This window comes from Conger conger, chromosome 8, assembly GCF_963514075.1.
Source record: "Conger conger chromosome 8, fConCon1.1, whole genome shotgun sequence".
In the NCBI taxonomy this organism is placed as follows: Eukaryota; Metazoa; Chordata; class Actinopteri; order Anguilliformes; family Congridae; genus Conger; species Conger conger.
This window is the reverse complement of record NC_083767.1, coordinates 36,886,059-36,908,066: the sequence shown is the minus strand read 5'-3', so window position 1 is coordinate 36,908,066 and position 22,008 is coordinate 36,886,059. Positions and strand designations below refer to the sequence as shown.

Below are 22,008 nucleotides of genomic sequence, written 5' to 3'. Positions count from 1 at the left end.
AAGGGGTCTCTAGTTGGCTGCCGGGAGACCCCTCCACATGCTGATTTCCTTAGAGCCAATCACTCCCATCAAAGGAGATTGTCGAAAGCGAGTGTTTCAAGTTCTTAAATATTTCTGTTCCTCCTTAAACCTGTTAGCAGGGCGCAGGTTCGTCTCATTGTCATTCCGTTTATTTTTATTCTTCATTTCCACACAAACGATTTCATTTCACCAACCATCTGTCCACACATTCAGTCGCTGGGACCGCTCTGATTTCATTTGTCTGTCTATAAATTTACTTAATTAAAAATGTAAACTATTCTAAAGGAAACATCTGTCATGGACCATTAAAGAAAATGGAGGCGCTAGTTGATCTGACTGGCTTAAAGTCAAAACCAAATCCTAATGGTGATTTTGACTCATCGAGTGTTTAGGACAGGGGTGTGCAGTCTTAGCCGAAAAGGGCCGGTGTGGGTGCAGGTTGATTGTACTTAGCAAGAACTAGGTGAAAGACCATGATTAGGGCCGCTGTAGCATAGTGGTTAAGATACATGACTGGGACCCGCAAGGTCGGTGGTTCGATCCCTGGTGTAGCTACAATAAGATCTGCAGAGCCGTTGGGCACTTGAGCAAGGCCCTAAACCCTGCATTGCTCCATGGGAGGATTGTCTCCTGCTTAGTCTAATCAACCGTACATCACTCTGGATAAGAGCAAATGCCATTAACGTAATTATTAGATCATCAGCTGAATCAGGTTGAATCGCCTTATCAGATATAGCTGGACACCCTTGGTTCAGGTATTGCAACCTTGTGGCTTTGAAAAGCAGTCACAATTGTCCTCAATGTACTGCCCACATTTAGGGGCGACATCAGCTCTCGTCTGGCAGTCAGAGGGTCGCCGGTTCGATCCTGCCCTGGGTTTGATCCCGCCCTGAGTATGTCAAAGTGTCCCAGAGCAAGACACGTAACCCCCAAAATGCTCCTAACGAGCTGGTTGGTGCTTTGCGTGGCAGCCAACCGCTCTTGGTGTGTAAGTGCGAATGTGTGTGTGAATGAGAAGCATCAATTGTACAGCGCTATATAAATGCCAACTATTTACCATTCAGAGCTTGACAGTTACATATTAGAATTTTTTTCACGCATCTACCTACTTCTGGATTCTATTTAGATCTGCCTGAAAACTGAACTAGTTTTTACTAATGCACTTATGGAGGCCATTTTTTTATTATTTTTAAAGGAACAGCTGACATCTCAAAAATGGTCCCCACCCCACACGGACCAAATAGGATGTCACATAGTTATCCAGGCAAACATAAAGATTGAAGTGTCACAGCAGCTGTGTCCTACCTCTACCAGTTCATTACTCCAGATGCTGCTGTCCAACTTCAGGCTCCTGACCTGGGAAATGCTGGACCCCAAAAACCGGTGCTGACCTGGAAAAACCAAAATAGATCAGTGAATGTGTACATATACAATAAAATGACAGACATGCTGGACTCTAAGTGGAACACAGTGCTATGGTCCATTTTTTTGTTTTTCTTTGCCCATTCACACAAGCAATTTGTAAAGAGGCTTATGTTATGTAGAGAAGGGCAGCATATCTATACAAATTATGCTGGTGGATGGTTTATCTTTCGGATTGTTTTGTCATATAAATTTAGGATGAAGGATCAAGAAAGGCCCCAAACCTTTTCAAAGGCAAGCCAATGATCCTTTAAAATCACCCAATAAATAGTGAACTGAAGAGGGCAGCCCAAACTGAAGGATATTAAAAGATTGTTTACGGGGACCAACCCAAATGTGATCACTAAATTCACATAGAAATGTTATCCATAAGGGAGCGGTGTGTGCACAAAGCATTTAAAACGGTTCAAAGAATTCAGGAACCAAGCTTTTTAAAATTAAGTTCTTTACACATAATCCATAATCAAGTCTGTTTGCGTGCCTTGGTTTATTTTGGTGACTTTCACAATCCCAGTCATAAATGAAAGATTAATAATACATAATAAGGGATCAGAATAATATTAATTTGAATATGCATTCTACAGTGTAAATATGAGTTATAAAGTGCAATTACAGTAGAAATGCGAGACAGTAATAATAAAGAAACTTGCTACTCTACTTCCATCCATCCATCCATTATCTGAACCCACTTATCCTGAACAGGGTCGCTGGAGCCTATCCCAGCATACATTGGGCGAAAGGCAGGAATACACCCTGGACAGGTCGCCAGTCCATCCGAGGGCACACACACCATTCACTCACACACTCATACCTACGGGCAATTTAGTCTCTCCAATCAGCCTAACATGCATGTCTTTGGACTGTGGGAGGAAACCGGAGTACCCGGAGGAAACTCACGCAGACACGGGGAGAACATGCAAACTCCGCACAGAGAGGCCCCGGCCGACAGGGATTCGAACCCAGGACCTCCTTGCTGTGAGGCGGCAGTGCTACCCACTGCACCATCCGTGCCACCGCTACTCTGCTTGAAAAACAATAACTACTTTTTTAAGTGAAGACTAATATAGGTGTGTGTAACTTGGATGTTCGTAAAATAGGGGAAAAAGTGCTACTAGACTTACAATATATGAGTACAGAGTGCATGCTGTGTATTTGACAAAAAAGTTTTTTTCGGAAAATAACTCCTTCTCCTCTTTTATGCTCACAAACCTCCACAAACTGGAACAGAACAAAATGAGAAAATAATGAAGAGTTGTTGTAACTGCTTTGAAAACAAATCAAACTGAAAGGGTGTACTGGTAGGATTAAAGGAGGACTATGCTTATGGTTAGCATTAATATTTTAATGGGGTCTCTGGTTGTGATTTTTGGGTTTGAGATTTGACAAAAAATGTTACATACGCTACGGAAATTAGCCGATTCTTTCAGCAACTTTGGCTTCATTAGCATTTTAAAAGAAAACAGTTTTCGGGGTAATTAAAAGTTCTTCAACGGGTTCTTTAATGCTCTGAAACACCTTGATACCTTTAGCGTTCCCTGGCAGTCATTACCCCACTCCTTTCCTTCCACAGCAGATGTCGGAGTTCTGTGGTTTCCATGGTTACCAGTGCCCACACTGGAGGAATGTCTCCTTGCTCCGTGTTTGATTTAAGAGTTTATTGCAATTACATGTACAGAAGCAGTCATATATATGAGAGCTGCTCTATCAAAATCAGTCGTAAGTTCGACGGCCAAATCGAATGTTTATGTAACAAATGTCATTTTGGGTTGTTTTCGGCTTTCGTTTTCATTTACAATACCTTGGCTTTCATAATCTGCCTGTCATAATGCCAAATTCAGTGCAAAAATGTCGTTTTTAAGCTTGTAAATGCAAGATATCGAAGTCAAAGTAATACCGGAGTTGTGAATTGTTTGGAGGCTAGCCAGCTTGTCACCGTTCACCAGTCACAAACAACCACATCAGCTGCGTCCGTGGCTTCATGTTAATGCATTTGGTTTACTGGTCTGTATATCTTAATGTCAAGACTAAATGTTCAGAGCGAACATATAATTTTAAATGGTTTATACATAAGATGGCAAGTTACAGCCCCAGAGTTTCATTAGCCCAGTGTTGGTAGTCCCCCAGGCCCGTCTCCTCTGACCTCTCTCATTAACAATGCCTTTCTGCCCGCAGAACTGCTGCTCACTGGATGATTTTTCTTTTTCATACCATTCTGAATAAACTGTAGAGACTGTTGTGTGTGAAAATCCCAGGAGATCAGCGGTTACAGGGATACTCAAACCAGCCCGTCTGGCACCAACAATCATGCCACGGTCTAAATCACTGACATGACATTTCTCCCCATTCTGATTTCTCCCCATTAACTGCTGCTTCTGACCCATATCTGAATAATTATGCATTGCACTGCTGCCACCTGATTGGCTGATTAGATAATCGCATTAACAAGAGTCCCTAATAAAGGGCTCAGCGAGTGTATGTATCTATAATTCAGTCGACAGCGCTTTTAAAATGAGAACGGCGGACATCAGATATGCGTTATAAATGTGAAATTCGATAGTCGGGAGAGCAAAAACTAACAGCCTCTTTTACGACATGTAATATTGAAGAGGACGAGTTGAGCTTCTAAGAACAAACGGACTTCGAGAAGGCATTCCTAGCTGAGAAAAAATGCTTAGAAAACCAGCTTACACAATAAAACAGCTTAAAGCAGAATAGATGAAAACTATTAATATTCTCCTCACATATCTCCCATTACTGGTCTGGTCTCCCATCATTAAAGAAGAAAGACAATCTGGAATAATTGAATCATTAGGGTTCTCATTAGAGATTCCCCCTTCCTTTTTTGCGATGTTCCTTTATTGTGTGTGACACTGGCACTCTAATTAAAACAATTTCCTCCACCGATATTCATAAGCGAGCAATCTAATATGAGAAAAGTGTCTCCAAGACTCGGATATCCATTAAGCTTTCCTAGGGAAGTCTCGTGTCTTCGGTGTAGTATCTCTGTTAATTAAATAATTTATTCTGTCTCATAGATCTTACAAATTGATAGTTACCAATTATAATAATTACAGTACAATTTGCTGATGAAATGGAAACAATGGCTTATCTGCTTATACATTATATATTTTTCGGGTTTTTGTCTACCCCCATTTCCAACTTATTAAATATTAAAAAATATCACAACTCAAACACTGATAATGATGTTTATTAAACATCCATCCATCCATCACCCAGGGTGCTGGAGCCCATGGACATGTTGCCAACATCCATCCATCCATTATCTTAACCCGCTTATCCTGAACAGGGTCGCAGGGGGGCTGGAGCCAATCCCAGCATACATTGGGCGAAAGGCAGGAATACACCCTGGACAGGTCGCCAGTCCATCGCAGGGCACACACACCATTCACTCACACACTCATACCTACGGGCAATTTAGACTCTCCAATCAGCCTAACCTGCATGTCTTTGGACTGTGGGAGGAAACCGGAGTACCCGGAGGAAACCCACGCAAACACGGGGAGAACATGCAAACTCCGCACAGAGAGGCCCCGGCCGACGGGGATTCGAACCCAGGACCTCCTTGCTGTGAGGCGGGTTGCCAACATATTGCAGGGAATACTTATTTATTAATTTATTGCTTGCTTGCCAGTTATTCATTTCACTTGCGAATTCAACAAAATGAGCAGTTGCCCATAGTCCATGACCCAGTTAGCCTAACGCTTGCCCTACCACATTGGCCACCAGTAATGGGTCCACAAAAATCACCCAAAGTGGCCATTTGAACAGGTTTTTCCTTGGTAAACAATATGCGAGTAGCTGCTGTGCTGTGGCAATGTATCATTCTCTGGCCGATAGAGGATGCTGTCAGAAAGTCACATGACTTTGAATATTCAGTGTATCCAGCTGCTGGGAGCTGATAAACGTGTTCTACAGGTCAGCTGCTATTGACCCCAGAGGCAGAAACACCTGTTTCTATTTGGTTGAGCTGATAGAAACTTTCCCACTGCCATTCAACACTGACTGGTGTGATACTGTTGGGGAAACAGGCTGGCATTACTGGACCAACACTGGTGACCAAGAGAAAAATAAATTGATTACTAAATCAGGTGCCAGACTTGGCCACTGATGGCAACCTTCACCTAATAAATCAGAGGGCCCTGGGTATGTCGAAGTGTCCCTGAGCAAGCCGTTGGCTCGCAAGCCGTTGGCATGTGAGAGTGTGTGTGAATGGGTGAATAAGAAGCATCAATTGTACAATTGTAATAGTGCTTTGGATATGGATTGTATTTTATATTTACATTATCGGCATTTGGCAGACGCTCTTATCCAGAGCGACGTACAGTTGATGAGACTAAGCAGGAGACAATCCTCCCCTGGAGCAATGCAGGGTTAAGGGCCTTGCTCAAGGGCCCAACGGCTATGCGGATCTTATTGTGGCTACACCAGGATTAGAACCACCAACCATGCGTGTCCCAGTCCTTTACCTTAACTACTACGCCACAGGCCACCCTACATAAATGCAGACCATTCACCATTTACCATGCCCATCAGTCGTCTGACTATTGGTCTAACTGGGTCATGCATAAAAGGCAGTGTACTGCTTTGATAGCAGCACGGTGGGGTACAATGGCCAAAGAAGGCAGCTGAAGTGTCTTTATCGTGTGGGGAAAGGATACTGGTACTGTTTACAGTTTGAGCATGTAGTATTTTCCCTGGGGGCAGAATGTAGCCTAGTGGCTAAGGTACATGACCCATATGGTTTGTGGTTCCAGTCCCAGTGTAGACTTAACAAGGCCCATAACCCCCACATTGCTCCCGGGAGGACTCCCCTGCTTAGTTTACTCAACTGCGAGTTGCTTTGGATAAAAACATCAGCTAAATAACTAGTAATAGGTGAGTGCGATGCTGACAGGAGTGCGTAGATCAGGGTGGTGAGAAAGGCCTGAGAGGGAAGGAGTGTTTCAGAAGTTTCTGTGGAAGGCACAGAGTCTCTGAAGGCAGTTGCACCGTACAGCACACACATACACACACACACACACACACACAAAGGGTCTGTACTGTATGTGTGCTATTTACACATTCTCTCAGTGCCAGATTAAACACGGTCAGAATGTCACTGTTGTCCATCAAGTCATTATCACTATTTATTCTCACTCAAAATAGTTTGCTCATTTTCCTGGCCAACAAGGCCCCGTAGGGGAGAAGGTTATTGCAGTAGAACTAAATCTAGGCCAGGTACGAATATTTATTCTCACTTATCTGTAAATTGAGCGGGTAACAATGTAAGAATGCAAAGCGTGTTTACACAAGTTTAAGCCTACTTCTCAGGAGCCTCCTGGGTCCACCAAAGAAATATATACACACCAGCGCTTATTGTAATGCATACTGGAGTTTCAGTACATAAGCCTGGCAGTGCACAGAGCCGGATTCTCTAACGTCACAAACTCCGCATACGCTATTAGCAGCTAAGACCCAGATCAGCATCGTGTGTGGGATTCACTAAGGAGCTGCCCTGGTTGAGATTCATAATTAACTGTTTCTCAGGGACAGCAAGGTTTTTTTCCCTTGACAAATAGGCAGCTCTTCGTACACCTGTACTGAACGTGCTAAAACTTGGAATGGGTTGCGTTTATTAATATATTTTTTTCAACTAACTGCAAACATTCTGTGGAATTCACTTACAGGATTCACAACCACACTACATGTGTGTGTCTTGTGTTCATATGCGCATGTTACGGCCTTTTGAAAGTCGTCTGTCAGCAGCTGCCTGTTGGGCACAGTCATATGTGCGTCGTTAAACTATGAACTGAACGCCATGAAAAAGATCACGACCATCTGCAGTTTAGAAGCCTGATGTCGATGTCCATCCTTTCATGAATCCTAAATCATAGTTAATTACATTAATGGCATTTGGCAGACGCTCTTATCCACAGCCACGTACAGTTGATTAGACTAAGCAGGAGACGATCCTCCCCTGGAGCGATGCAGGGTTAAGGGCCTTGCTCTTATTGTGGGTCCTAGTCATGTACCTTAACCACTATGCTACAGGCCGCCCACATATAATCATTACATACAATGAAAAGATGAAAATAAATAAAAGTTATATCTATATAAAAGATATATAGATAGATAGATAGGTAAATTATAGATACAGTATATAGATAAGATACCCCTTCCCATAGTGGATATTTACATTTAGTGAAAACACATCATATTTGACCCACACAATGTATCAACATAATCTCAGTTACAGTATATAGGTTGATACTATTTCATTGAGAAATATAGATTAAGCACCTTTCTGAAGAGTACGTCAAAACAACATTTCACAGTATGAATGTCTGTAAGCGTCTAGGTGAAACAGGGATGTTTTGGGATAATGAGTAGGAAACTGGGCTCGCAACTCCAATATCGCAGGTTCAACACCCAAGTGCGCAAATTCACTGCCCGAATTGCCTGAGTAAATATCCAGCTGTTTAAATGTGCTTTATGTAGCACTCATGTTGTGTCAGTCACTCTGGATAACAGCATCTGCCCCCATGCCTGAAAAGAGTACAATGGGCGAAAAGAAACCGAACCAGCCACCACTTTACTTCCGGCCCCCTAACCGCCGCACTGCCCTGACGTGGCCCCGAGCGCGTTGCCGTACGCAACCGCCGTGGCGTGACCGCGACAGGAAGTTGAGCGGTTACCACGCCGGGGTGTTTTTCATTGCGTAAAGCCCGCCGCGTAGCCGAGCTGTGTTCTGGGAAGCGGTCGCATGTATCCCCCTGTCCCCCCCACCCCCTCCTCCCCCCTCCCCCCGCTTACGAGCACTCGGGTACCGCTGTGCGACTCAGTTTCAGCCGAACAGAGAAAAACAGCATTACGGGCAGTTTAGCCGCCATTACCTGCGCACTTCTTACAGAAGACGACCCCGAGATTGATGGAGGCCCACTCCGGCTGGGGGGAGAGGCAGTCGGCGCAGCTCCTGTTGGACTCGTTGAACCAGATCTTCTCAGCCACTTCATAATCTGAGAGGGTTTCGGCTATCGATTCCTGGACTGCTTCAATCCACTCCCCCTTCTCCCTTTCCGATTCCGCTGTGAAGCTGTAACAATTGATTTTTTTTTTTTAAACTTGGTTATTGATTTAATTTTAGAGACCAATTAAACACAGGGAACAATTCGGAAGATTCACTTACCCGAGGCAGGGCGAGTTGCGTGTCGGTTCGTGTCTGTGCGTGCGTGGGCGTGCGTGTGTGTGTTTGCATGCAGCCTGCCTCTTAAGAGTGTGTGTGAGTGTGTGTGTGAGTGTGTGTGCATGTTTTGCGCGTGTGTGTGCGTGCATGTGTGCGTGAGTATGTCTGTGCATGTGAGAGCATGTACGTCTGTGCGTGTGTGCGTGTGTGTATGTGGTGGCCTGTAGCGTAGTGGTTAAGGTACATGACTGGGACTCGCAAGGTCGGTGGTTCGATCCCCGGTGTAGCCACAACCCGGACAGCTGTTGGGCCCTTGAGCAAGGCCCTTACCTCTGCATTGCTCCAGGGGGGATTGTCTCCTGCTAAGTCTAATCAACTGTACATCGCTCCGGATGGCCAAATGCTATTGATGTATGTGCATGCATGTGTGTGTGTGTGCACGAGTGAATACGTATGTGCATCTGTGGACTTGCAGATGCTTGTGTGTGCCCGCCCGCATGCATGTGTGTATGCACCATTGCAGAGCAATTTGTCCCTCATGAATTCATCTCACTTCTTTAGCATTTTCTCTCCTCTCAGTCACACTCCGGCTCTCACCGCTCTCCTAACCAAGAGTGCTCGCAAATTGGGTGTCTGTCAGCCCATGAAAGAGTGTTGAATCAGAGTTGGATTCGGACCACTGTCACTTAATTCAGCCGCACTTCACACATTAGGCCACTTTGGGAGGACTCCCGTCTGACAAATGAACACATTTATTACCGCGGATACCTTATGATTGACAGCTGCATAACCGCTTAAAGAGATTCACGGAGGGAAGGATTCCCGCCGCAAAACAAGGGTTTACGGGGGAAGATGCCTATTACGCGCACGGGTAAAACAACCTGCTACCTGGCGGTCTAAATCATTACCTTCCATTAACTTAATGAGGACTGATTTATTAGGACTGAAATTATACTTCGGGCCTGGCTCCTGACGGTGGAGGGAGAAACACGATGGCCATGAAGCCGGCCGGTGTGACCAATGAAAGCCGGCGCATAAATGCCACAACAATTCGGTCGACAATCAGTAACGGCAGTAAGAATGCCCCCAGGTGACAGACGCAACGCGGGCAAGTAGGACCGAGCGTATATTCTCATCCGGAGAGCCGCTGGAGCCTCGTACTGGGGGGAAACATCAGCCAATTATTTTCCGAAATGATTCAGCCCATTACCTTGAACGTACGCGGCGATATACATAGCCGTATAATTGGCAAGATAAACTCATTTGTTTTTAATTTGATGAACTGCGATGCCAAGTGACCAGTTGAGTCAATGGCCTCAGATAATCACCTGCTCACAGCTATTTCCTCACCCTTCACCCGCTTAAGGCCAGACACGGCCTAGTGTTAAGAGTTTACCGTTGATAAATGGCAGCGCCCTTTCGTACTTTCTGTTAGTAAACACAAAGCGGGCGACGGATGCTGTTATTGTGCGATCGTGTTCCTGTCTTAGATGCAGAAATTATCCCACAAAAAAAATTCACAAAGTCAGTAATGAAGTTCCAATGTTGTACACCTTTCCAGTGTTTTATTTTAGGTCCTGATATATAACGTGATGTTTGTGCGGTTTTAAATACAAATCTGTATCTAGTTTTAGTTGGTCGTTCATCAGTGGCTCTCATGAGCTTTACCAAGAAGATGCTGTTTTGGTGACTGTATCTTTAAGGCATATTGATATCAGTGAACCTGGTTAGCTGGCTGGATAGCGCTTGGATTTTTTCCAGCTACGAGGGGGCTGTAGTGAAGTAAATGAGCATATCGTTGCGATGTCATAACTTCACAGAACTCCAAACGGCTTGTTTAAATTCAAATCTTCTTTATAAGGATTGCGTGGATCCATTTGAGGTCCGTGTATTTTGATTCTTTCACAGTGTATTTTAACTCCTCTATCAACCACATAGCAATGGATTTTCCAAAATATGGGAACTTTTAGGTTTGTGCCCTGGTGAGTATATCCCTCCGCACGCCCTCAGTGAAACCTCAGTGTTCTCCACTCCTTAATTTTGGCCTGTAGGCCCTACAGAAATGCACCACAATATCCCAAAATACAATATATTAAGCCCAAAAAATGCATATTGCAACACCTTCCAATATATGGGCAAATATATTAAATACACTAAATTTTCTGATATTGCAAATATACACTCAGTGGCCTCTTTTAGGTACATAAACGCAAATAGCCATCTCCTCCAAACAGTTAATTGTGTGGCTGAAGCATGCAGACATGAACAGGTTCAAATATTAGAGTGGGCAAGATGGGTGAAGGAAAAAAAAAGATAGTGCCAAACATGGCATGCAAAAGCGCTAAAAGAATCAGCCAATCGCAGTGCTTCATCTGGGGTTTGTGAGTGCCAGGTTAAAGTGGATCCTGGGAACAGGAAATAGAAGTCAGCCAATCAGCCCCTGCAACTCATCGCCCTGGACGATGACCCCCCCTCCCCCACCGTAGAGCGCCCGTGTCAGAAACGCGGGGGCCGCAGAGTCGCCAGTCCGTGCCCATCGCCGTGGCAACTGCGGGGCGTGGGCGATACTTAGTCGGCCTCCGGGCCACTGTCCTCACAGAGTCAAGCTAGGGTCAGCTTCCTGTTTCTTTTCCAGCTGTTTCTTTTTTCTCAGCGTCTCTTCCTGGGCCCGCGGCAATACCAAACACCAGATGTTTTAATACCACAAAAACCCTCTCCGCAACTATCTGATGCGCCATATGTTTCAGGCAACTTTCACCTCGGTGAAAGTGATTTCATGGGGGAAAATTACAAAATTCCCACCTTCTTTCAAACACAAAGTCGCATAGTGCGAGCAAGGAAGCACTGGATCTCCTGAATAGCCCGAGCAATGTTGTTGTGATATGGTAATCTCACATTTGCAAGAGAACAGCGATGCTAACCAACCTGCTTTCCCTTCACGCTGAACAACACTGGTTATGACTTCGACATATGGTGGTGTAACGAAAACGCAGAGAACAAAAGACCTGTGTTTCACATTATCTCCTTCCCTGCATAGAAGAGAACAACACATGGGATGTGTTTTTAATCATAATTAAAGACAGACACACACAGAAAATTAACTAACATCCGTTACTAAAATATGCAATGGTAACGGAATACATATTTCATAACGATATTGATTTGTCTGAAGTAATTTAATTAAGTGATGAAATGAGCTTTAGCAAAGCCCAGCATGGCTCTTGCAAGCACTGTGGGGTTAGAGTTTACCTCCACATCAAATAGATATTCTATTTGGTACACATTTCCAATTATATACACTAGGTCATAAAACTGGAATACAGCTCATAATGGTTAGCGCAAAGACAAACAGGTCGATTCAACATACGAAGTTGGAAATAAAAAATCTTTAGGCAAAGCGCAGGACTGAAACAAGGGGAAGACGGAGGGCAAACAGAGCATCTTCTCATCTCAGCACGCACGTCAGTTAATATGCGCGGATTTGATTTTAAGCACCGCATCGATTAACGCTCAAACGTCGAACGCTGGAGAAAACGATTTTGCCTATTTACTCCAATGAGGAAAATGAGCCGTTTGCCCAACCTTAATACATCTGTAAAATGATAGTAAAAATGTATGTATGAATAGTACATGTAGTATAAATTAATAAATAAAACATGTTTTAGACTTGTAATGAGACATAACATTCTCTCTCTCTCAAGTAGAACATGTTAGCCTGCTTCAAGTTACTGTTTGCTTGACGAGTGAAACATTCTTACCCCATTGGAAAATCTTGAATTGAGTCAAACCCGCCTCACCTCAATATTTCAGTTTTATTAAAATTATATATAAATTAAATGAATAATTAGTTATTTACCTGATGCTTTTATCTAAATCCACTCGCAGTTGATTAGACTAAGCAGGGGACAATCCCCCCTGGAGCAATGGGGGGTTAAGGGCCATGCTCATGGGCCCAACAGTGCAGATCTTATTGAGGCTACACCGGGGTTACACAGTCATCGCTAGGTTGGGTCCCAGTCATGTACTTTAGCCACAAAACCCCTGTCAATTTAGCAACAAGGTAACAAAAATATGCTTTTTTTGTCTAAATATAAGATCTTGCAGTGTTAAATTAAAAAAAAATGTAAAAAAAAAAACATGGAATGTGTGGAGTGGAGTGTGGCGGGCTGGAGTTTCGCACCTCCATTTATCTTTATATATATATATATATATTTTTTTTTTTTCTATAAGGCGGTCGCACATCTGCATTATAGTCAAGAGGTGTGGAATTTTTATCAATCTTTCATCGCACGTATATTTTAGTTCCGCGGAGCGTTTGAGCGGAATTCACGCCGCATCCATTACGGTGCTGGGACTGCACTTTATTTCAGAATGTCACACTGCGGAAGTGGACTGTGGTGACACCTTTTTAATGGTGGCTCGCAATCATCCAGCGTGTGTAGGCAGGACTTTATATTACAGAGGCGGTCCTGCCATTGTGTTTATTTACTGCTTTAATGTCAAAGTAGCATCACCGGATATACGCATATATTTACATAAGGACATCTGGGTGCTGATTTTTACTATTTTTCTGGGTAAATAATTCTGGGTGGCCTGGCTGATTCTGAACAGTTACAGAGGTTATAGTTGTGAGTAAGGTAAGTAAGTTATGTGCTTGTGTGTGCCTGCACGCATGCATGTGTGTATGTGCCAAGTAAGGTGAGCAGTGTGACTGTAAATTGAAGGTACAATAGGTAATTTCGGACTTCTAAAGGTCAAGAGAGGACTAGCAGCAACAAACACGCTCAACCTCAACACTGTTTACCACTCCACCTTCTCTGTGAATGCGCTGACGATGAACCTCCCCCCAGATATACAGTGTTTAAGCGTTAGTCCGTCAACTGTATATTTTGAAACCCAAATTTAAGGACTATAAACACAGGCAGAAGGTGAGTCAACATGTCAGTGATACTTTTTTCAATGATAGGAAGGGATTTACAATGGTCTTGTAACAATGTTTTAACACAAAAATCTTACCTATTGTACCTTTAAGTGCTGAGTATCAATGAAAATCAGCAAATCTGAGCAGCTCTCATAGACCATGGGGGGCAGCCCCAGACAGATCTAGTGTGTATGCAACAAATATAAACTGCAGTATATTTTTATTTGCTCAACCTGAGCTAATTTCACACATTATAAAATTGGATATCCAGTTGCAGTTTCCAGCTTTACCGTGTCTAAGGAGCATGTAGCTTTTGTAGCTAGTGAGTGCCCCTGGATCTTTTTTTTGTTGTTTTGGAAATAAATCTCACCTTCGTGCAGCACTGGTGTCGGCTACTATGTTTACATTGCCGGTGTCAGCAGTAACAATGATGCCCTAGTGAATTGCAGAAGACTAGCTTCGGGGCCTTAAAAATGGGAGAGACAAGATCATCTCCATCGATGAAGGGCGTTTTACGGGTTTAACGTTTTCAATGGCACTTCAGCAAACAGACTCGCAGGAGAAACTGTGTCCCCATAGTGTGTTCAGGTGAGTAGTAGAGCAGGGCAGTCATGATCAGGTCACATGTTTAATGAAGCACCTTTGGCAGGTGGCACGTCCCACACAATACTGAGAAACACCTGATTTGCGAGAATCAACAAATCAACAAACCCCTGAGAAAAATGTTCAGCTATGCCAGCTTGAAAATTGAGCTAGTCAAGCTGGCCATGAGCTGGTCTACCTGGATATGAGCTGGTCACCCTGCATGGCCAAGCTGGTAACTCTGGTCTGCCAGCTCTGGTGGCCTTATGGTTCCCTCACTATGAGCACCTGGCGGTCGAGCTGCACGTTCACGCCTGTTTTCCGTTCTGGTTCCTCAGTGGTGGAATGACTTGCCTACCACTGTCAGGACAGCAGAATCCCTCCCCCTATTTCAACGCAGACTAAAAACACACCTTTTCAAACTGTACCTTAGTCCTCCCTCCTGAGTTCTAACCTCACATTCACAATGCCATTTCAAAATAAATCATGAACTAGTAGTTAAAAGATTGAACTGTTAAATAACAATCATGTATTGGGCAATGGTATCACTTGTTTACAATAGCTTTCCAGACTAGGAAGTCAGTTTTCAAGTCAGTTTTTCCTTGTCAGCAGTTTACAGCTTCAGAGGTGTGTTGTAAAGCCCACCAATCGATACTTTATCAAACTTAGTTGATTAATAATTCAAACAAATATGTTTGCGAATGTGTGCCTTCAAACCATATTCTGCTCATGAAAGTCAACCGACTTATATTCTAGAGACCATTAGATGACTGCAAACTGTAGCTGCTGATGATAGTAGCAAGTCAGCTATTGGTTAACTAGCCTCTTGGGAATGGCGTATATTATCCTTGCTAGCTGTGGTGCTATGTAAAACAAATTGAATCTGTCAGAAAGCAACAGTGTTGCCAATCTTACATAGAACAATCTTGTGGTTCTTATTCAATCAGTAGTTCCTTCGTCTACAACGACCATGCTGATTTAATTCTCAGAGCTGAAAAAAGCCGAACTGGAAAGTGTACCCTCCAGTCTCAACACCAAGGTTACGGCCTTCATTTGGGTAGTATTTCGCAGCCCAAACGTACGATAACACAGATTTCATTTAAAAAAAACACTGAAAACCTGTGTGTATGTTCATGTGTGCGTGTGTGTATGTGTGTGTGTGTGTGTGTGTGTTTGTTGGCGCGAGGGAAGGGACCGGGGGATTATAAGACAAAATCGTATTAATACTGACATCATAATTAACTGAAATTATGTCACTGCCACAGAGTGAGGCATCAACATGATCTGCAAGGTGTCCATAGCTGTGACTGAATTAATGTCATGCACAACGGCGGGCCCGCTCGCTTTCAATCGGCCGCGAGAGGACCAAACCTGTGATCCGGGCTGATGCCCATCCACAGGGGAGAGCCGCTGGCCTTTGTAACGCCTTCTCCGCAATTAAAGCGGAGGGACAACAGCGAACGGGAGAGCCGCGGCGACAGGCGGCATTAGAGGGATCAAACGGAGGCTACGGGCCTTTGAAGCGCCCAGCCTGCGAGTGACCATCTGGGCCGGGCGTCCTGAAGGGCCTCTTTCCCACCTAACGGGGTAACACAAACACACGCCGCCGTGCTCGGGAGGAGGAAAGAATATCCTTTTCTTCCGCCGGAGCCTCATTACAGAGCCCCGCCGGGAGCGGGGAGACAGGCGGGAGGCCGAGGGGGCCGCCACTCACCAGAAGTTCTTGAAAGGAGTGGTTATCTCGAAGCCCCGCCGTTCCACGTCCCTGACGTGAGCCGACGTCAAGTCCACGACGGTAATCGCCAGCCCGGCTGTGAAATCCTTCGGAGACAAAAGAAAGAACAGGAACGGTGTCAGTCAGTACCAGTTGGGTTAATGCGGTCAGGTCTGGGGGTTGGACACCTTCTGGGAGAGCTGCTCCCAGTGCAATCAAGGTAGCTTCCGGTACGGTCAACTCCGAACCCTCTCTCTCAGCAGGGGAAAGGAAACCTGTTTTTCGGTCAATTGTCGTAAGATGCCACAACGCATGCACAGAAAGGAGATTTCTGGTTAAAAAAAAGTCCTGAATTAACTGTAAGTATTCGTCATCTCTGTAGTTCCATCCACCTAGAGCATATGAGTTTTGTTTTATTTTTTAAATCCTGCACGAAAGCTATGACCTACAGAACGTTTAGGAGAGATGACCAGCCGTGATCGATCCACCGATAAAGTCTAATTGACAACTCAATCATTTGTGCCCTTCATACTACATTACACTGACTAATTTCAATTATAGAGAAAATAAGACCATGCAGCAAATTAAAAATGACAATGTGGAAATTTCCCCAGGGAGAATGACTATATTATAGAAGAAAACCAACTAATTATTATGAAAGTAATACCAGTAGGTGTGTTTGTTTGGGGGGGGGGGGGGTAGGAGGGTGAGGGAGGGAAAGAAGACATAATTCTCCACCTCCTTGTAAGCTTGCTTTATGAAGGTCACTCAAAAGATGTCATTGCATTAAAACACATTCAAAGGCTGCTCTAAATATCCAGTAATACTGGTTCAGTTTTGTAACTCATAACCACGAGTCACGGCAATGCTAGCTCCACAGGGTGCCATTAAATTGCCTGTGGCAACACCCAGGGAGGAAGTAGTAGTCCAATTGTCCTCGTCATGCTGCCTATTTCAAAGGTCTTCCCCCAGCTGAAAATATACAGCATAAAAATACACCCAGTGATCACTTTATTTGGTAGACCTGTACACCAGCTTGTTCATGTTTAATCAGCTAATCGTGTGGCAGCAACTAAATGCACACAAGAATGCGAAAGCATGGTCAAGAGGCTCAGCTGTTCTTCAGACCAAATGTCAGAATGGGGAAGAAATATGATCTGAGTGACTTTGACCATGGAATGATTATTGGTGCCAGACAGGGTGGTTTGAGTATCTCAGCAACTGCTGATCTCCTGGGATTTTCACGCACAACAGTCTCTAGAGATTGCAGAGAATGTTGCGAAAAACAAGAAACATCCAGCAAGCAGCAGTTCTGCGTGAAGAAAAGCATTGTTCATGGGAAAGGTCAGAGGAGAAAGGCCAGACCGCTCGAAGATGACACAAAGGTGACAGCAACGCAAATAACCACGCATTACAACAGTGGTATTCAGAAGAAAACACACAACTCACATCTCTGAACACACAAAGCTTCAATCATCTAAGTGGATAGGCTACAGCAGCAGAAAACTTAGCAAGTCTCAAAAATAATACTAAATACCAAATAAAGTAAAAATGTACAGTATACGCTGTATGTTCAGTCAGGACCACTGCTGTCAAAGATTGAATCCTTAAGGGAAATATGTTTCATGGTATGGCTCTGTTCTGGGAGACCTCACCACCCACACAAGCATGCCTGTCTAAGGCAGGGAGGGTAGCAGCATATTATTAGCCTTCGGTTATCCAGGAAAGTTGTCAGCATGTATGTGGTAGCACACCCACATCGAGGCAGGGTGAACATACAAACCCCACACAGATTTGAACCCAGGACCCTCCTGCTGTGAGGCATCAGTTCCACCCACCGTAACACCTAGACACCCATAAAGAGCAGTAAAATGGTTGGCATTTATATAGCACCATTATCCAAAGCGCTGTACAATTGATGCTTCTCATTCACCCATTCATACACACCGACGGCAATAGGCTGCCATGCAAGGCGCCGACCAGCTCGTCAGGAGCAATTGGGGGTTAGGTGTCTTGCTCAGGGACACTTCGACACAGCCCGGGCGGGGGATCGAACCGGCAACCCTCCGACTGCCAGACGACTGCTCTTACTGCCTGAGCCATGTCTGAGCCATGTCACCCCCTGATGATGCTGCAGTCTGATGAACACATCGGAGCTGGGGAGGTGGCGGGTTTTTAGACTAAAAACTAGCATGCATGCATGCATGAGGAAGCGGCCAAATGAGCAGGCCCTGCAGTAAAATTCAGCTATGCCAGCTCGACCAGCTGGCCTAGCTGGCCTAGCTGGCTATGAGTTGGTCAACCGGCATGGCCAAGCTGGTCATGAGTTGGTCTAGCAGGGTGTGAGCTGGTCATCCAGGTAGTGATGATAGTTTGGTAGCTGGTTGACCAGCTTAGCTGTTCCAGAACATAGCGTGAGCTGGTCAAACCATGTCAAGATGGGGGCTGGTCTGAACTGGTCAACCTGCTACCAACTGCTTCCTAGCTTGGGGGGAGGGGGGCAGTTGTGGTTTGTGCTGTCGCTGTTTAAATAAACTGCCCTGTTTTGTGAACAGACTGTGAATCTCGCTAAGCAGCTGAGCCATCAGCTGATTCATCCAGAGCAGGGCTCGACTCTCATGGCCTGCCTGAACTATGCTATAGTCCACTTACTGTACCAAATGATTCACCATTTCAGTACATTGGGATTTTCTTTGTAAATGTTGCCAGTTTTTAGATATTGCATAATGTTTAATATATGCATTGTTACTCCTACAAAAAAGTCTCCACATTTATATATCTCCATTTCCCTAACTGCTCAGTCAGATGAGACACATTCAGTCGGCGTGGGTCTCCTTCAGAGAGCAGATACAGACACAAAGGCCAGTCACAACCTGGACACCTGTAGCGTTCAGCCAAGCCGACGAGCGGCCTTCCAAAGAGCTCCTCCGTGTACAGAATAAAATAACAATCCACATTCCCATGAATACTGAAGGAGTGAGCGCGGTAATGAATATGATCAGTCATTTGTAAAAATGCAGCCCGAGGAGACAGAACAGGAGCTTGTGGGGGGCCGCCGTTCCCAGCGCAAGCAACGAGAACAAGCTGTACACACTGTGAGCTGCCATATTTACTCGAAAAATATGGTCTGCGTCCATATTAAGATGGCGACAGCGGAAAGCTCCTAATTGAGCTGAAAGATGGGGCACAGACGCAAGTCCGTGGAAACACGAACGCGGTTTCGACGGGATGTTTTCCGCCTGTCTGTTACGGCTGGCGAATCATGTCCCACTTACCGTCCTTGAAGAAAACATATTAATGAGGAGCGGTGTTACGGCGACCACTTCACATCCTTTTCCGCGGTCGAACACAATTGCGGAAAGCAGACCTCTTGCTTGTTTGGTTCTTTAACGGACCGCAAAAGGGAGAAAGGGAAGGGGGGGGGGGGGGGGGCTGTTTTTCTGAGTTTAGTGAGTTGTAGATTAAGGGAGAAGCAATGCGAATTTGCGGAATAAGAGGTGCAGCGGACGGGCACGTCTGATCCGTCCGGTTTCCTAATGACCGCATGGCCAATTACAGACATGCTGTTAGCATCCATCGAGCCACACCGCTAGTTACCTTGCCGATATGTTCTCTGGCCCTCTTGCCCTGTCCAATTATTTCTCTGGGACCAATGGTAAGAGTGTACCATGGAGCAGCATGGTGTAAAAGAAAAGTTGCTACTTAAAAATAAAATCAAATAGAAATTGGATTTTCGCAATTATGTGAGGAAACAGAAAAACAAGGAATAATAATACAAAAACAACTTCAGTTTTGAGCAAGGTGTGTCTGAGTGTGTCTGTGTCTGTGTGTGTGTGTGTGTACACACGCACATGTCTGAGTGTGTTTATATGGTCAGTGTTTTTTTCACACCATTAGTTTTTAATGTCTTAGAAGTGCTCTAAGAGTCAGTGTCCTCAACAAACTATCAGCAAATTGAATTTAATGACTGCGTTTGTCACAGGCAGTTCCTAATTCGCTTGCGATGCTTTTACCCATTGTCCATTCAATTACATAGCCTTTTGGTATGTAATTGAATGGACAACAGGAAACTAATAGAAGCCGTGTGTAAATGAGGCGACCGTAAGAGGGGTTAATGAAAGGCAGAAACCTCTGCACTCCCTGGACCTCGTTCCTCTTTAACGTCCCCTTCTGGTTCATTCTCCTTTTACTTTTTTTTGCCCATGTCAGGATAATGGACCGGGCTTAAATTAAAAACAACACGTAGCTCATGACTAGCATCTCAATTCATATGATAAAGAGGTTCTTTGCGAGTTCTCACAAAGTCCTGGCGACTCCTGCGGAATTCTATCTGTTACCTCAGTGGAGATTAGCCGTCATGAACCACAGCGTGAGAGAAACTAGTGCTGTAAATCACTAATGTAAACACACACGCACACTCCTACACACACAGGTTATATACATCCATGCATACATATGTGCATATGTGTGTACATACACTCACTGAGCACTTTATTAGGAACACCTGTACACCTACTCATGCAATTATCTATCTAAGCAGCCAATCGTCTGGCAGCAGTGTAATTAATAAAATCATGGAGATAAGGGTTAGGAGCTTCAGTTAATATTCACATTAACCATCAGAATGGGGAAAAATGTGATCTAAGTTACTTTGACTGTGGATTGATTGCTGGTGCCAGATACAGTGGTTTGAGTATCTCAGAGACTGCTGATCTCCTGGGATTGTCATGCACAATAGTCTCAAGAGTTTGCAGAGAATGGTACGAAAAACAAAAAAACTTCAAGTGAGCAGCAGGTCTGTGGGCAGAAATGCCTTGTTAATGAGAGAGGTCCAAGAAAAATGGCCAAACTAGTCAAAGCTGACAGGAAGGTGACAGTAACAGAACTAACCACACACTGCAACAGTGGTATGCAGAAGAGAATCTCTGAACGCATCAAACCTCTAAGTAGATAAGCTACAGCAGCAGAATACTTCAGTCTAAAAAATAAGTCTAATAAATACCTAATTAAGTGCTCACTGAGTGTATATAACCCCATACATACACATACATACACACACACATACATGCATATATACATTGAGCCCTATTAATGCATAGACCGGTGGAAGTGATTGAGAGATGGACAGGCAGCCAGGGTATTTGCACCTCGATGGCATAATTAATTCATCATGTCACTCCTGACATTCTCTGACAAGTGCATCGGCACCTTGGGATGCAGCGTACTGTTACCGCGGTAACTCCGCGAGAAATGCAAAAGATTTAAGAAGCCGAAGACACATTTATCTCCCCTAACCTGCGCCATTTATAGTCAACCATTTCAAAAACAATAACCACAGAAGAAGATGTGGTGTCCAAATGCTGGCACCCGCAGATCATGGTTGTTCAGACTTGTGCACATACAAGTAGGTTCAGGGGGAGACGGGGAGACATATCACCCCCGATATGATCATATGAAACGGTTCCTAAACTAGCTAGTACACTTGTGAGACTTGATGCTTGACGATAAGTGATTAGGTGGGCCAGTAATGTGTCTCCCTCAAAGTCTAAATTAAACCTAAGCCAATGCTTGTGCATCACAACAACAGTGATATGTTTTTCCACATATTAAAACACATTCATAGGCTGCTCTAAATATCCAGTAATACTGGTTCAGTTTTGTAACTCACAATCACGAGTCACGGCAATGCTAGCTCCACAGGGTGCCATTAAATTGACTGTGGACTGTGGCAACACCCAGGGAAGAAGTAGTAGTCCAATTGTCCTCATCATGCTGCCTATTTCAAAGGTCTTCCCCCAGTTGAAAATATACAGTGTAAAAATACACACAGTGATCACTTTATTTGGTAGACCTGTACACCAGCTTGTTCCTGTTTAATCAGCCAATCGTGTGGCAGCAACTAAATGCATGCAGACATGGCCAAGAGGCTCAGCTGTTCTTCAGACCAAATGTCAGAATGGGGAAGAAATATGATGAGTGACTTTGACCATGGAATGATTATTGGTGCCAGACAGGGTGGTTTGAGTATGTGATTAGGTGGGCCAGTAGTGTGTCTCCCTCAAAGTCGAAATTAAACCTGAACCAATGCTTGTGCATCAAAACAACAGTGATATGTTTTTCCACATAGATTTTAATGTCAAAGAACAAGGGCCCCGCCGGCTTGAA

The 22,008-nt window shown here is 44.4% G+C and overlaps 1 protein-coding gene across 3 annotated transcripts in view; it reads right to left on the bottom strand.

The window, feature by feature from the left end:
- The window catches only part of arap2 (ArfGAP with RhoGAP domain, ankyrin repeat and PH domain 2), a 133,660-nt gene that overhangs the window by 72,058 nt on the left and 39,594 nt on the right, over window positions 1–22,008 (bottom strand). For all 3 annotated transcript variants that reach the window (XR_009709365.1, XM_061251960.1, XM_061251961.1), the window contains 3 exons: window positions 15,844–15,950; window positions 8,337–8,536; window positions 1,327–1,412 (listed from right to left, as the gene is read on the bottom strand). Coding sequence is in view for 2 of the 3 variants with exons in the window: in XM_061251960.1 (XP_061107944.1) it covers window positions 1,327–1,412; window positions 8,337–8,536; window positions 15,844–15,950 (393 nt within the window). In the remaining variant the exon portion in view is untranslated. The remainder of the gene's footprint in view (window positions 1–1,326; window positions 1,413–8,336; window positions 8,537–15,843; window positions 15,951–22,008) is intronic.